The 16,543-nt window shown below is 31.7% G+C and overlaps 1 protein-coding gene across 1 annotated transcript; it reads right to left on the bottom strand.

Annotated features, from left to right (window-relative positions):
- Positions 1 to 3,881: 3,881 nt before the first annotated feature.
- LOC111372259 (patellin-3-like) lies at positions 3,882 to 6,961 on the bottom strand. The gene is made up of 4 exons (XM_022994502.1): positions 5,672 to 6,961; positions 5,363 to 5,487; positions 5,111 to 5,252; positions 3,882 to 4,493 (listed from the first exon to the last, which is right to left on the bottom strand). The coding sequence occupies exons 1-4, from the start codon at positions 6,866 to 6,868 to the stop codon at positions 4,242 to 4,244; spliced, it is 1,716 nt and encodes a 571-aa protein (XP_022850270.1). The 5' UTR covers positions 6,869 to 6,961; the 3' UTR covers positions 3,882 to 4,241.
- Positions 6,962 to 16,543: the final 9,582 nt, after the last annotated feature.

The raw sequence follows: 16,543 nt of genomic DNA, 5'->3' as shown, positions 1-16,543 counted from the left end.
TTTAAAATAAATTAATTAAAAAAATTAGAGAGATTCGATTTTTATTCGGTTCTTCGGTTATTAATCTAGAACCGAGAATTGAACCAAACTCGTCGGTTCTCGATTCAGATACCTGTTTGGGTGTTAATTTGAGAAGAATCGCTCGATTCGATTCGATTTAGGAATTTTGTCCAACCCTAATTGCGACTACTAGTTTTTCTTCCTAAGGGACAAAGTTACATGCGCATCAGGATATATTGCATAATAATGATTTTGTAATGAAAAATACAATTGACCATTATAAAGCTTGTTTGGCAATGCATAAAAGTCTAAATAGTAAGTTGAGGCAAAAAAAAAAAAAAAAAGAGAAAATTTATTAGTGAAATTTAAATTTAATAATCATATTTGAGAATATTTATGATAACATTGAGTTAATTCAACATCTTGAAATTTCTTTTGACTTACTTTTAAGCATAATAAAACACGTTCTATATCTTTGACATATATGAATTAAGTTATTTGTACAATATTAATTGACAAATATTATTGACAATGCTGGAGGTGGCGAAATTCGAGCCAATGATTTAAAAAATAGTTTTTGACAATTTAAAAAATGAATGGATGTGATGATACCAACAAAGGTTGTCATTTATGACTGTACAAATAGGGTAATTGGACACACACACATATGTATGTGTGTGTGTTTCACGTGAGAGTCACGAGGTGGTATTTTATGATAAAATTTGATACAATTCAATTCCAAGAGGCGCTAACATCGGGTGTCAAATCGAGGGATTTTTGGAATTTTTCTTTACTAAAAAAAAGATTGAACCCTTACTAAAACTATGTCACAATGTCCAAACCAATAAATGCTGAAAAGGATTTTTCAGGAATCCGAGAATGTATGTCATGAACTGTGTTTATTTGTCTATAGTTAATTCTTCTTTGACTTGCTATTTTTTGTAATTATCTTGAAATTGAATTCGTTTTGCATTACAAAATTACACCATTTGTCTCCGCGTAATACTCTATTTGATAAAAATTTTGATTGATCATATTATAATTGTTGTCCTTTTTAAATGTTGAGAAATAACTAGTTAGGACGATACAGTTCTTTCTCATTAGTTGCAGTATAAACTGTCAAGATGAGGGCACACATCGTACTTTTTTACTCTCACATAAGATGGGAATTGTAGCTCATGTTATATAGAAAAAAGAAAGTAGAACATAATGTTATTAGCCAAGCTACCAACAAATGTAACAATAAATGAACATGATAAAAAAAATTTTGCAATTCATTATATATCTATAAAACATAATTTCAATTTGCTGTTGTTGTATCTCGTTAATAAAAATTGAACTCGTGACAACTAATTCAAATTTGTCTAACGAGAGAAGTATCATATGATAAGTAGAGGTATGACTAGTTGACTCATGCGTAAGTGGACGAGAGGCTCACATGGTGGGACCTACTACTGTGACAGGGGCTGACGCCCCCTCCAATAGGGGGCGCCAGGGACCTGTTTGTTTAGAATAACCCCACATGGTAAATTATTACTTGGCTCATCCCACCTAACATTGCTACAAGTACCAAGTGCTAATGCTTGAAAGTTTTATTCTAATTTAAAGTTTTTCCTTTGGAATTCTATCTTTGATATAAAACTTTTACTCTTTAATGTTATGATTTTCATGGAAAACCTTTAATAATGTTAGCACAAACACTATGATTACTCATGTTACATCATGCTCCTCTTTCATGATTCAAACCTTAAGATTGCTCGTGTTACATCATATCCCTCTTTAATAGCATGTTTATGAATTTTAATTCTTTTAATATTATTCAATCTACTTTACTGAATATGATACAAGTTTTTGTTTTCTTTTCAAGTTATACATCGACCAAGAATCTTCTCTTGTTTAATTCTCTTTTCATAGACATGAATTGTCTTTAAAATTACAACGACAAACTCAGCATAATTCTATCCAATGTAACAAAGTATACACCCAAATCAAAAAAATTTCCCCTTTTCTTTTCAATTTGAAATTAGTCGATACAATAATGCAAATATCATTAAATTACTTGTCTAAGATTTTTAAACTTGAATATCAAGTCGAATCTTAAGACCTTATCTTAAAAAATCAATTTTTTTGGGAAAATATTGTTTTTTAAATGACGTGAGAGTTTAACCTTAATGATCACTTCATTCTAGTAATCCTCGAGTGTGTAAAAGATTCTATACGATAAAAATATTAGTGTAATCTCCGAAAAAAACACTTTAACCAAACACTTAAACAACCACTTTATTTATTTTATTAAAGTTGATGGACGATTAATGATTAAAATACCTAACTTTAAGACAAACAACATGGAAATCGTATTATCATAAAATAAAGTCATTTCTAACTACGTGCCAAAAAAGCATCTTGATATGCATTGCCTTTTCTTTTTCTACAAGTGATTCATTGCATTTCTAATTAGAATTTTGCTGGTTTACTAGGAGTAGGGTTAGAGAACCCCTAACAATACTCACACTAAAATGCAGGACACATCTGTATAAAAAAATCCAAAAGCCCCACCTACCCTCGGTGTTGTGAGTACTCGATAGGGACGCTACCTGTACATGAAGCAGCGCCCTTCTAATTATTTATTTATACCAAGAATTTTTGCCTTTGTTTGTTTGGTAGTGATTTTTAAAATTTTTCTTTTCTTTCAAATTTATGTTAAATTATTACATTTTCTTAATCTAATAATTTTAAGTGTGAATTCATAAATTTTCTTTATTATTTATCATATGTCCTTCAAAATAATTATTTTTTTATGAAATCTATTCTCAAAAGTATATATCAAATAGATAATTTGTTTCTATACATTTTAAGAAGAAAAATTGAGTGTGAGAATTTATAAGAAAGTTTTTTCTTAAAATTGAGTTTTTTAATAGTATTTTTGTGGATAAAAAGTAGGAAAATTTTTTAAATTTATGCGCAAAATTATTTTAATGGAAGAATGCGTGAGTAAAAATGGACTTGATAAAAAAAAAAATTGATAAAATTAGAATTTAGCTCAATTGAAGATGGATGGCCCTTTTAAAGTAGCTCTAAGAAACTCATAAGATATTTTCTTTCTAGAATTAGGAAAAAATTGCACCACTGATCCCCGGCTAATTGCTGGGGTAAAAAGTTGTGACTTCAAAAAAATCCAAGTTGGTCCCTTACCTTTATTATAATTGCAAAATATAAACGAAAGAGTCTAATTCTTCAAAAAATTCCTAATAGAAACAAGACTTAGCAAATTTATTGCACATCATTTCGAGTTGGAAAATAAAACTCAGCTTCATAAAACTAGACGAGAACGCAAGAAATCAATTTAGCAAAAGATAGGGACTAACTGCAGCAAATATAAAGAAGGGACCAAATTGCACAACTTCAAATATTAGAAACCAACTTACTATTGAAATAATTAGTTGGGAACTACTACTATCACAAAATTTCCACTAGAATTAGCCTTTGTTTGACACTTTTTAAAATTTTAAATTGTTTACTACAATATCATTCTCCACTTCATTACACAATAAAATTTTTTACACGTAAAACAATAAAGTTTTTTTTTTTTTTCAACCAAACATCCTCCAAAAAATACTATTCATAACTCTTTAATTTTTCAAATAATGGGTAACAAACAAGGTCTTAAGTAGGTTTACCAAGTCATTTATGTTTTCTTCTTAGCGCAAGTTGTTGAAAAGCAAACGCAAAACTACAAAAACAAGAAATGAGCAAAATCTGGTGTTGTATCTGCTTATTCTGGCAAATCTAACTTTCAAATTAAACAAGAATTTGACAGATTGTCATTTTCTGCAATGAAATGAAAGACTATTCATAAGAATAAACAAAATGACAAAAGTATACAAAGAATCCAATAAATATCAACATCCATTAAAAAGAAACAAAGGGTAAGAACAAAATATCAAATTTACATAAATTTTACAGCAACCAACCCACTGTATATAGGTCTGTCGGCACGTTCGACTTACTTGACAGTAATATAAGTTAAATTCTCCTTCATCGTCATCCCGTCGAGAGTCTTGTATAATAAACATGCTCCAAACCATACAATCCAACATAGAAATTTTAATTAAAGAAAACCAAGAACAAATATTCAAATATGACTTCCCCAAGATATTATAATTCAAAAGCAAAGAATATATATAAATTGAACAGAAGGGACCCTTCTGATTCTACTGCATTATATTTATTCAGAAAGGAATTCAATCAGAGGACTTAATCTTGGACCTGTAGATGAGCTTCTTCTTCTTAGAAGTTTGGTTATCCAATGTGAGCACAATCTTGCCAGGTTCACCAGCTTTGAAGCTGCAGCTGAGTATCGGTTCATCAGATTGCCCGATCTTCCTTGATTTCTGTACAATCCAAGTGTATCCACCCTCACCACTGGGGACAAACTCAGCTCCATAGGATATATCCCAGCCTACCACTCTCACCTCCCAAACCAATGTGCATGCCTGCCAATCCAACAAAATGAAAACAGATTTTTATTTTCTAAAAAAAAGAAAAAGAAAAAAGAAAAAGCATTGTTGATGCACGAAAGCGTGTAGTTCAGAAACAGTTGTCTAGTTTCTGTGATTCAGTCGTTATACCAGGAAATGATCATAGAAAACTCGTTGATTCTCTCGTAATAATGAGAGTTTTGGACAAACAATTGGGAAGATCCAATTTTTTATAACAATAATCATAGTGATCCTGCTTATACAACGCAACCAAAATCCTAGCAATAGAGGAAAATTTGAAAATTATCAAAACAAAAATCATTTTCAAGAGAATTTCTAAATATAATCCCAAAAAGCAACTAAATCCTGAAAAGATAACAAGAACGTGCATTGACTCCTTAAGAGATGGAATTTGCCCAAAAACCACAACGTCTCAAGGGCTTTGTCCACAAGTATTTATAATAAGCTATGGTTTACTCAGAAAAACTGGGATCATTTGCCAAATCCCATTTTATTAACCACTATGTGAACTTATTAGCCAAGACTCGTCTATAATATATTTCAAACTCAGAATTATTGCCAATGTATCCTTTTTGCAGGTTGAAAATCACTAATTTCATAGACTTGCTCACCTCAGTAATTGGCAATTCAATAGTGTGCTTGGATGCTGGCTTGATAAATTCCTCAATTGCAGGATCAGCAGTTGTGAATTCCTGTTCACCATCCCTGCTGAGGCCTCCATATTGAACTGGTACTTGCTCAGGTGCTATGTATCTGATAATTTCACAGTCCAATACCAGATTAAAATTCTGCATTAAATCTTGCATAATTTTTGAACAAAAAAAGTGATTATTTATCAAATGAAAATAAATTTAAGGACTAACTTGAAGAGGGTTTCAGCAGTCTTAGTAGGGCCTGCAAATACAAACTTGCTCTTGGTCCTTTCGGTGAAGAATGGACTAATCATCCTGTTATAGGCCACATACCACCATGGAACATTGATGAACACCTTTTTCCACCACCAACGCACGAATAAAAGTCAGATATTTAACATATACCTCGTCAAAAATCTTAAACTGTTAAGAGAAGATACATGTTTGTTCATTTAACTCGTGCATAATTTTCGAATTGAAATGCTCATCTAAAAGATTAAAACTGTTAACTTCAATTGGATAACGGGTGTGAAATTATACCTGTTTGGCAACAAATTCAGGATAATTATCCTGGAGCAGCTGGAGGGCCTGGTTGGTGGCCTGGCGGAGTTCTTTCTTGAATAAGAAAAGTCCAGGGGAATTTTTCAGATCATTCACTTGGACAATTGTACAAACACCTTCAGGGCTAAAATCAAGCTTCCTTATACTTTTCTCAAGAAACTGAATCCTCCATCGCAAAAACTTGGCTCTTTTCTCAGCATCAGAAAAAGTATTATTATACAAATCCTTGTCCTGGAATTCCCCAAATGCGTTGTAACAAATGGGGTGCCCTTCTTTATCAACTCCATGCATGTACACAACCTTTTCAAGGCCCTCTCCAGTGGATTCCTCTTCCAGAAATTCATCAATTTTGAATTCTTTTCTCCAACCGACAACACTTTTGAGCATGGAGAAGGCCTCTTTCACCTTGAAATCTCTGGCTCTGAGGAATTTTAAGAGAACTACATCACTTCTTTCGTCTGCCAAAAGTGGGATTCCCCAGATGGAAACCTCCTCGGGTGGTGGGGGTGGTGGCGCTGTTTCCTGGGCTGCTTCCTCCTTCGCCGGGGCAGGGGGACACTCTTCCGCTGGTGGCGGTGGAACTTCATGAACTATCGTTTCTTTGATTTCTTCAACAGTGGCTTCAATTTTTTCAACGACTGATTCTGATGGCTCCGCCGCCGCCAATGGAGTAGGTTTCTCTTCCTCTTTTTTCTCCACCGGGGCCTCTGGTTCAGGCGGCAGTGGAACTCCAGAAGGAGCCTCACATGATTCTTTTTTCTCCTCAGGTTTAGATTCTTCTTCTTCCTTTTTCTCTTCAGGTTTTGGTTCTTCTTCCTTCTTCTCTTCAGGTTTCTTTTCTTCTTCCTTGGCCGCAGGCGGCGGAGCTGTGAATTCATGCTTGTTAAGGGCTTCCCGAATCAATTCTTTGAATTCATCCAAAGCTTTCTTTTGTGGGTCAATCAGATCATCGACCTTGTTGCTTTCCTCTTTAAACGAAGCCGATTCAGTTATTTTGTTCTCTTCAACAACCTCTTCCAACGCCGGTTTCTCAGTCTTATCTACCTCACACTCAGCCTCGGGCTGTGGTGGGGCCTCCTTCTCAGTGGGTTTCTCAGCCACCGGCACATCAGTTACCACAACCTCTTCAGTTGCAGCCACAGCCTCAGCAACAGATTTCTTTGTTTCTTCAGCCATGCTTAAACAATACAAGAAAATAAACAAGAAATTCTTGGAGATAATAAACAAAGAATTCTTGGATTTTTGACAAATGATTCAAGCGAAGAGTGGGGGATAAATATGGAGGCGTGGGGGTGTAACAGTCTGTATTGCCAGCTCGTTACCACTTCTATAGTGGGGTCCACGACAACCTATTCAAAGTTTCAAACTTCAAATGATATAATACTCATCTTTTGTGCTTGTTTGGTAAAAATTTTGATAATTAATTTTTTGACTGTTAGAGATATAGTGGATCCTTTTTGTAAGAGAAGAATTCAAAAAAAAATGATTATAATAGTGAAATAACGATCAAAAAATTGATTTTAATTAACTTTTTAATTGTACCAAACGAGTTTTATATTAATCACCGATGACATGTTATATAAATTAATTGGTTAATAAACTTCAATGGCCGATATATAAATTAATTGGTTAATAAATTTTAATCTTTTTTTGCCAAAATAAATGCAAAAATCAATAAAAAAATGCACCATATAAGTACTGACAACTCAGCAACTGTATGGTGCCTATAAACAATATTGTTTAAAATATAATTTGTAATCATAACCAAGCAAGCAAGCATTCAAAATTTTATTGTTACGCGTATTTAAATTAATGAAGTATTTTGTAAAGAGAGAGAATCACTTCATTACACATTTTTTAAAAAATAAAGAAGACACTTACTTCTATCAAGATTCTTACGTATTTGATTATGATCGTGTGTACATCCATCCATGGTCGGAGGTAGGGACAACCCTAGACTTTGTCCACCCATTTACGTAAGAAAATTATGAAAATCTTTTGTTTTTTGTTTTTTCCCCCCTATATATTGGTTCGGTGCAAAATTTTCTTCTACTAAACAAATATGTTACTTGTAAGAATTGGAGCGATCTGATTTCGTTCGATTCTAAAGAGAACAGAACTGAATCAAATATCAATGGAAATCGTAGAAATGGAATCATTGTTTTCATATCTAACTATAGAATCGAACCGAAATCAAACCACCTAATTTTGATTCGGTCTGATTCAATTCTTTATATTTCAAAATTATCAAAATAAATTATGAAAATACTTGTCAAGTTAAAAATAAACAAATATAGAGTATGAAATCACTTTTCATTCGTATGATATAAAAATACAAAAAGTCAATTAAATAAGAAAAAAATGCACTCCAAAATACAAGACTAATTCATAAATGTGAAAAATAATAAACTATAAAACACAACATAATCGATAGAATTTGAATAATCTTAAGAAAGTCCAAACAACAATATCGATCCATTTAGTACCTAGAATCAGACAATAATTGATAATTTCTCGATCCATAATCTCAAAATCGACCTGTTTAGTAGAGTAATCGAAATTGAACCTACTGATTCTATCTAGTACCAATTCAGTTCCGAGAAAAAACGCCCACCCCTAATTATTTGTATGTAATTGTTCACTATTTACATAATTGGAATTTTGTAATTTGAGTTCACCAAAATAACATTATTAAAAATATTTATATGCTAAATTTATATGATTAATTTCTTTAATATCATTATCATTATTGGAATGAAATTTGGGCAATATAACTTGCAAATTAGAGGATAAGATTCGGTGGGACTATAATGGAATGGACCCTTGGAATTTCAAAACCATGGGCAATTAATTAAAAAAATAAATGTAGTAGTAAATAGAATTATGTAAACCTTTTGAGTTTCTTTATCATAATTTTCCTCTTAATATCGATTTTCAAAGTAGTCTAATGTGATTGAATATAATTTTAATTTTGCCATAAAGGTTCTCTTTATAGGCGCAGTGTACAGACAACTCTTGTTCTTTAGTCTGTTGGGACACATCCCGTGATTTACTTTTCTCACAAAGTTCTAGGGGCTGGACGGTGGGAGTTCTCAAAGTTGGAGTTCAACCTTTTTTTTTTTCTTTTTCTTTTTTTTTTTTTTTTTTCCGTAAAGGTAAATGTAGTAGTTGGGACTTCAACATACTTATTAACTAGTATTTTTAAAAAAATTTGCAGGGATACAATGACAAATCAACTTTAATTTTTGATAAATTTAAAGTTTGATTACCTCTTCAATATATATATACACACACAAATGCCATAACTAAAATATATTATTGCTACAGAATATGGTCAATTTAATGTGTCGATAAGCTAATTCTTTAAATATCTATTTATCGGTTATCTACTTGAGCCCCTCTTTGTCTATTATTATTCAATAAAATAAGTTTTGAAATAACGAATGTTTGGAGATTATGTGGTCAAAATTTAGAAACAATTTCGAGTTTACATGTAAAATATTTTATTATGAGAATGTATGACAGAAAATGAACTAGAGAAAAAATAATGTTATTCATGGTGAAAACTATAGACAACTTATGTGGTATACCTCGTAGTCCACGTAGGATGATTGCTAGCACTCTTCACTATAAATAACATTATTCGAAAAAAAGGGTTTTGAAATAATTATAAACAAATATGGGCTAACTTAAAAATTTTACAGATTCTTTAAAATGTTTCAAAAATCTATGAAGATGAAATTTAAGTAAGTTGCCCTACGTGGTATATATATGGTACGTAGGGCGACTGTTGATAATTTTCATTATAAATAATATTATTCGAGAAAAAAGGGATATGATGGCTAAATTCAAAAACTTACAGATTCTTTATCAAAATTTTGCAAGAAAATATTTTGAAAATCTATGAAGATGAAATTTAGGTCCCATATGCATGTGTTAGGAGTGTCATTGTGAGTTGCTTGAGCCTTTAAGGTCTTAAGTGGGATCCAAGGACATGTCATTTGGTAAAGCAATCGAAAGCCGTTGGTTAATCTTTCTTTGCTGTCTTTCCAATTTCTTAAATTTAAAAATTTCTTTTCAAAATAATTTTAGGCCCAACTTGTCTCTGTCCGTTGGGAAAAGAGATTTCACAGTCATCATTCCAAAATAGGAACTACATTATTCTAATTTTATCAATATATATATATATATATATATAATAGCTAATTCTGATCAATAATACTATGTGTATAGACAATATTGTTCACAGAACTGCCACAAAATACATACGATGGAGGGTGAGTGATTTTTTTGACATTTTTTATTACACCATGGAACCCACCCATGTGAGTGTCTGGAGAAATTCTGTGAGGAAGATTTCTGTACAAAATGCTTTTTTTTTTTAAATTTTGATACATTAATTTGGTCATAAATGGTTTAATTCAAATCCTAACACCAAAATTCTGCTTTTTCTAACTGCCATCTTCTTTTGTTCATAAGGAAAAATACTATGACATCTATGTAATGATTACAGTCTTGAGTTATTCTAACACCCTTCAAATTCATTATGGTGAAGAGAATGTCAACTTGAGTTTGTTATTCAAGTCATTGAATCTACTAGGTGTAATGCTTTAATAAACACGTACGAATCTGAGCAATGAAGATTATGGAGACAACGAATAGTATTTTGCAGAATATATTGACGAATAAATGACAATCAATTTTTGTATATATTACTTGTGAAATACATTATTGTGAGCATTCTAAGTAGTACTTCAATTATCACTATGGAGAAATTGTTGGGCAAGTTTTTGTCAAACGATTTATAGGGAAATGATATAACTCAGTATACTTTTCTTAGTCGGCAATGACCAAATGATTGAATTAAAAGTTGATACTTCAATGAAACAGCCTGATCATAAAACCATTTGGGCCATTGAAAACAATTCAATTTAAGGAAAAATTCATAAATAAGATATTAAGTATGACACATTTCAAATTTAAGAAATAAAGTTTCGACTTTCAAAAATCAGATATTTTAAAATTTTATTTATAATTTACTTTATTAAACATATATTTTACTAATTAAATATATTGAGGTCACCAATCTATATAAATTGGTCACAATTATCTAATTAATTAGCCATAGATTAATTTTTATTTACAACTTATCAAATTATTGGTCACAACTTATTTCTTGATCAAGAATAAAAAATTTTATAGGTCAGATTATTTTTCGATCACGAATCAAAAATTTTATAGGTCACAAATTATTCATCGATCACAGAATCAAAACTTTTATTGGTCACAACTCATTTATTCATTACAAATTATTAGATTAATTGGTCACCATTAGTTTTTCGATCACAATTTAATCAATTGTGAGCCACAATCACAATTTTTAAGTCACATATTACAAATTTACCAATTTCTTGGTTACAATTTATCTTTTTTATTGGTTACAGATTAATCAATTTAATGGTCATAGTCAACCAAATCATTTGTGACCACCACCTCACCACTGTCAAGAATAAAAAATTTATAGGTCAGATTATTTTTCGATCACGAATCAAAAATTTTATAGGTCACAAATTATTCATCGATCACAGAATCAAAATTTTTATTGGTCACAACTCATTTATTCGTTACAAATTATTAGATTAATTGGTCACCATTAGTTTTTCGGTCACAATTTAATCAATTGTGAGCCACAATCACAATTTTTAAGTCACATATTACAAATTTACCAATTTCTTGGTTACAATTTATCTTTTTTATTGGTCATAGATTAATCAATTTAATGGTCATAGTCAACCAAATCATTTGTGACCACCATCTCACCACTGTCATTAGTCGTAACGTTTCCGAAATTGCCTCCGACAGAACTAACATACCACCGTTACCACCACATCTCACCCACCCACCACCGCACCTATGGCATCAAAGTAGCACACCTCCACCACCTACCGTACCCACCACACCTCAGTTCCCCACCACTGCTCTACAACCATTAACATTACTACTAACACAATCACCACCACCACACTCACCCTAGATCCCATTAAATCGCTAACGACGGCCACCGGACCACTATCTTCCCACAGTCGTGAGTCCATTTCCACCGCCACTTCCACAATCTCCACAACCATTAACACCGCTACCAACACAACCACTACCACATTCACGCTAGATCCATACCAAATCCCTGACTGTAGTCGTCGGACCACCATCTTTCCACAGTCGTGAGTCCATTTCCACCACCACATCTACATCAAATCTAAAATCAAAACGTCCACCACTACATTTGCCCTAGATCCACCCTAAATCACCGACTGCAACTGTCAGACCACCATCTCCCCTACAGTCGTAGTCGATTTCTTCAAGTCGCTGCAGCACCACGACCACCACTTGCTATGGTTTGTTGTACTGCTGTCACTATTGTGAATTTGCTTGACCGTGATCTTTCGGTGGCTGTCTTCTAACGACCGTAAGATTAGAAAAGAGATATAGGCCGTGAGAGTTGTGATAATACTTGTGTCCACGAAAAAGAAATCCAAGTCAGAGCAACCATCTACAAAAATTAGTGAAGACGAGAGATCAAGAATAACAAGCAGTGTAAAAACAACCAAGAACTACTCTAATTCCACTTGAAGAACTCTCCAAAAATACTCCAGAGAGCTCGCACCCCAACAAAAATTTTCAAAAGAAATACAAAAAGTGTGCCTATGCACATAGTGAGCTCTATCTATCGGAGAACTCAATCGAATATATAATTCGTGTTCTGACAAAAATCACCCAAGGATGATCCTCCTTCGAGAACCAAAACTCCAGCTCATTACTCGAGCTACCATAAACTCGACAATCAGCACTCCGTTGGTTAATCTTTCTTTGTTGTCTTTCCAATTTCTTAAATTTAAAAATTCCTTTTCAAAATATTTTTAGCCCCAACTTGTCTCTATCCGTTGGGAAAAGAGATTTCTTAGTCATCATTCCAAAATAGGAACTAAATTATTCTAATTTTATCAATATATATAAAATAGCTAATTCTGATAAAAAATGTTGTGTGTATAGACAACATTGTTCACAAAAATGCCACAAAATACTCACAATGGAGGGTGTGTAATTTTTTTAGCATTTTTTTTATTACATCATGGGACCCATCAATATGAGTGTCTGGGGAAATTTTGTGAGGGAAATTTCAGTACAAACAGCATTTTTGAATTTCGATACATTAATTTGGTCATAAATGGTTTAATTCAAATCCTAACACCAAAATTCTGCTTTTTCTAACTGCCATCTTCTTTAGTTCATAAATAAGGAAAATTACTATGATATCTATATAATGATTACAGTTTGAGTTACTCTAACACCCTTCAAACTCAATATGGTGAATAGACTGTCAACTTGAGTTTGTTATTCAATATATTTTGTGTTGTTTATTGGTTTCATATTATTAATTATAACATTCAAACCATATGATAATCTGACGTGATTGATTAACCATTTAGAAATAATCAAAAAGTGAATTGTTACTTTTATTTGTATAATCTTGTACGTTAAGTCAAAATAAATTGACTAAATTTGAACTTTCAAATGGTATCAGAGCTTTTTAAGTAAAAATAAATTGGCTAAATTTGAACTTTGAAGTGGTATTATAGCTTGTCACTAATGAGTCATGTGACTCAACCACATTTTTTTTTACAAGGTGTCCAATTCTTGACTAATCCTTGAGTCTGTGATCCGGCCCCTCTTCACACAGTCCAGTTAACCGCGGGATGTGCCTCCAACTAGTCAGGGTCCGAGCCCTCTCCAACTGATCTGCCAAAGTGCCTAACAAGCCTATTCAAGTTGCGTCTTGCCTTCCAAAAATAATCCTTGCCTTCCAAGATTTCTCTTGCCTTCCAAAAATAATCCTTGACTCAACCACATTTTACACTAGTTGACATTGGTGTTCTAGTAGATGACAATAACGACAAATGCCCTTATGGATAGTAGTTGTAGTATCCATGACAGGGTTTGTAGAGTCTCGATTCTTTCAATATCTCATCGTGCTAAGTGGAATCTCTTTAGAAATTAATTTATCAACTACAGTCTCAAGTTTTTAAAATATACTTATTAATTACTTTATTGTTAATATTTATTAATTTATTAATTATAACTGCCGGCCTTATTAATTATTAGATATTAGTATAATTGGAATATTGCTCATAATCATTTTTAAGTGCTTGTGTTTTCAATTCATGGCACATAGATAAAATATACTTTTTCTTGTTTCACTTGGATTGTATCTCTTTAAATAAATATACGTTTTCAAATTGATTCACTCGATAATCAATTTTTTTCATTGACAATGGACAATTATGAATAAATTACCACTATAAAATATTGTCATATTTTAGAATGTATATATATTTTTAATATCCATTCAAATAAAGAACAATTTTTATCAAATTGATTATGAAATAATAAAAATTCATTAAAACATCAAAAACTGATTTTATTAAAATAAACCATACAAAAACACAGATATTTCTAGATTACTAAGCGATAGGGTTGGAACTCAATGGCTATAAGAACGTTTTCAAGAGACTCTCTATTTATAAAGAGTATAATTAAATTTAGAGGATAAAATTTTATATGTTCTCCGATAATTTTTCTATTTTGACTGTTTATTTTATTTTTTTAATGAACATTTATTAATTTCTCATCATCTTTTATTTAACATAACCTTTCAAATGTCAATGGCTAATCAATTCCAAAATAATTTGAATAATTTAAATTGTTAAATATTGAAATTTGTAATTTGTTAACTGTAATTATTATAAATTAAGAATAGAGAGTGTGTTTGACTCTTTAAATTTTATTATTTATTTTAAAAAGTTAAAATAGAAAGTCTTTTGAATCTTATTTTGAATCTAAAATAAAGATCATTTTGTGTTTAAAGAATATCTTAAAAATACTCTAAAATGTCAATAAATTAATATGATTTTGATGTCAATTGTCAACCTTAATCATGGTTAGACTCCACTCGCAATAATATTATTATATTCATTATTGGGCAACGTACAAAAATACCCTTAAAATTAAGGATGTTTTGAAAAATCATATAAAATTTTTTTGAAAGTAAAAAATACTGTGCAAAATTAAAAAGTGACACAATATCTTTTTTTTTATATTTTTTTATTTCTTTTACAAAAATTGTTACCTTTTTATTTTTTATTTTTTAACACAATTCAAAAAAGTCACACAAACTCGAAAAAGGGACAAAGTTCAAAAAAGTGATACAAACACTTCAAAAATGACAAAATTTTAAAAAAAGAAAAAAATAAAAAATAAAAAGCGACACAATTTCAAAAAAAATGACAAACATCAAAGTAACACCATTTATTTGTGCAAGGCAATTTACAAAATACCTTTAAAATTGTGCAAGGCAATATATTATTATGATTAATTGATTATAACCGCACCTACGTACGCTCTACATATTATATTCATTCACACACTTTTATTGTGAAGCAAACTTGCACGCTGCTCCAACATTGAATATGCAAAATCTCCTTATTTTCATCTCCTTCCGAATCCTTATTTTCCTCCCTGATTTCATCCACAAAATCATATGGGTCCCTTTCAAAATCCAAAACCACTTTAGAAAGCAAGGGATTTATGGCTCTACCTATCGTCCAATCTTCAATAACACGGCTAAGATCCGATGGCGTATGACTGTCAAAACAGAGTCGAGCCATGGCAAAAATTGTACCCGCTACAGGCAGAGATGATGGAGAAATTGGTTGGGATTGTTTAGTTTGGGGTTTTAGGGCGAGCCTCCAAGGCGTACGATATTGTGGCCCAAAGATTTCGAGGCCGAGATGCAATACAAACTTCAAACCATTATCGGAAACTGAAGAAGATGATTTTGAATCAGTCCAAGGATGCGGTCATAATGAATTTCTATCCGTGAAAACGTAGAAAATACGGTTAATAAAAGGTTAATGAGTGTATTAATCAATTCTCTTGGTTTTAGGCCGTACCTAGCCTAATTTCCTCTTTTAGTGTAAAGTGGTTGAACCAAGACATCTCGACTCATTTTATGTGTAGACATAGTTTTGAAGAGAACTTTGGGGCTATACTAGTCGTAACAATACGTATACACGATTGCTTGAACAATAAGTAATGATCAATGATGAGATTGAAGTCTAGCTCTAGTGGTAACATCTTATCAAGTCATTGACTTGATTTAGGTTCGAGTCTCCTATAGTTAAGGTTGGAAAACGATAAAGTTTAAGTTATAAATAAAAGCCGTAATGACGAATTTATGAATTATTCTCAAAAGGAGGCTAAATTGTCGAAAATATTATAGTAGTCCCCTCATGAGAACGATCACTATTCAACCATATCTATTAGTTCAACGTAAATTATTATGGGATCCTAATTTTAGAAAATGTTCGTATTTTAGTATGGTATAACAATTTTAGTTGGCAAAAAAATTAAAAATAACCACTAAAACAATATAGTCTTTTGAAAACAATATTCATAGATATACATAAAAACAATGACTACATTCAGACACATTATTTCAATTAAAACATCTGCTGTTTATAGTATTAAAATCGACTAGTTGGTTTGAAATAACATATTTAGTTATTTACATCCCGATCTATTGATTTGAAAGTATATCTTTATCTATTTACAATCTTGACTCGTTGATTTGGTGGCCTTGGGCCTCAAGATGAAATGGGGCCTCAAAAAGTTTTCCAAAGCCCAAAAATAACTATTACGAAATTTCCTCAATTTTCTTACATAGATATTTTATGGTAGTACAAATAAAGTAGGGGCCTTTCTACCAATAACGTCTTTCAATTTATTGCTGCTTTT

The sequence above is a fragment of the Olea europaea genome, chromosome 23 (assembly GCF_002742605.1).
Source record: "Olea europaea var. sylvestris chromosome 23, O_europaea_v1, whole genome shotgun sequence".
Taxonomy (NCBI): Eukaryota; Viridiplantae; Streptophyta; class Magnoliopsida; order Lamiales; family Oleaceae; genus Olea; species Olea europaea.
The sequence above is the reverse complement of the archived record's forward strand: the minus strand, read 5'-3'. Positions and strand labels throughout refer to the sequence as shown.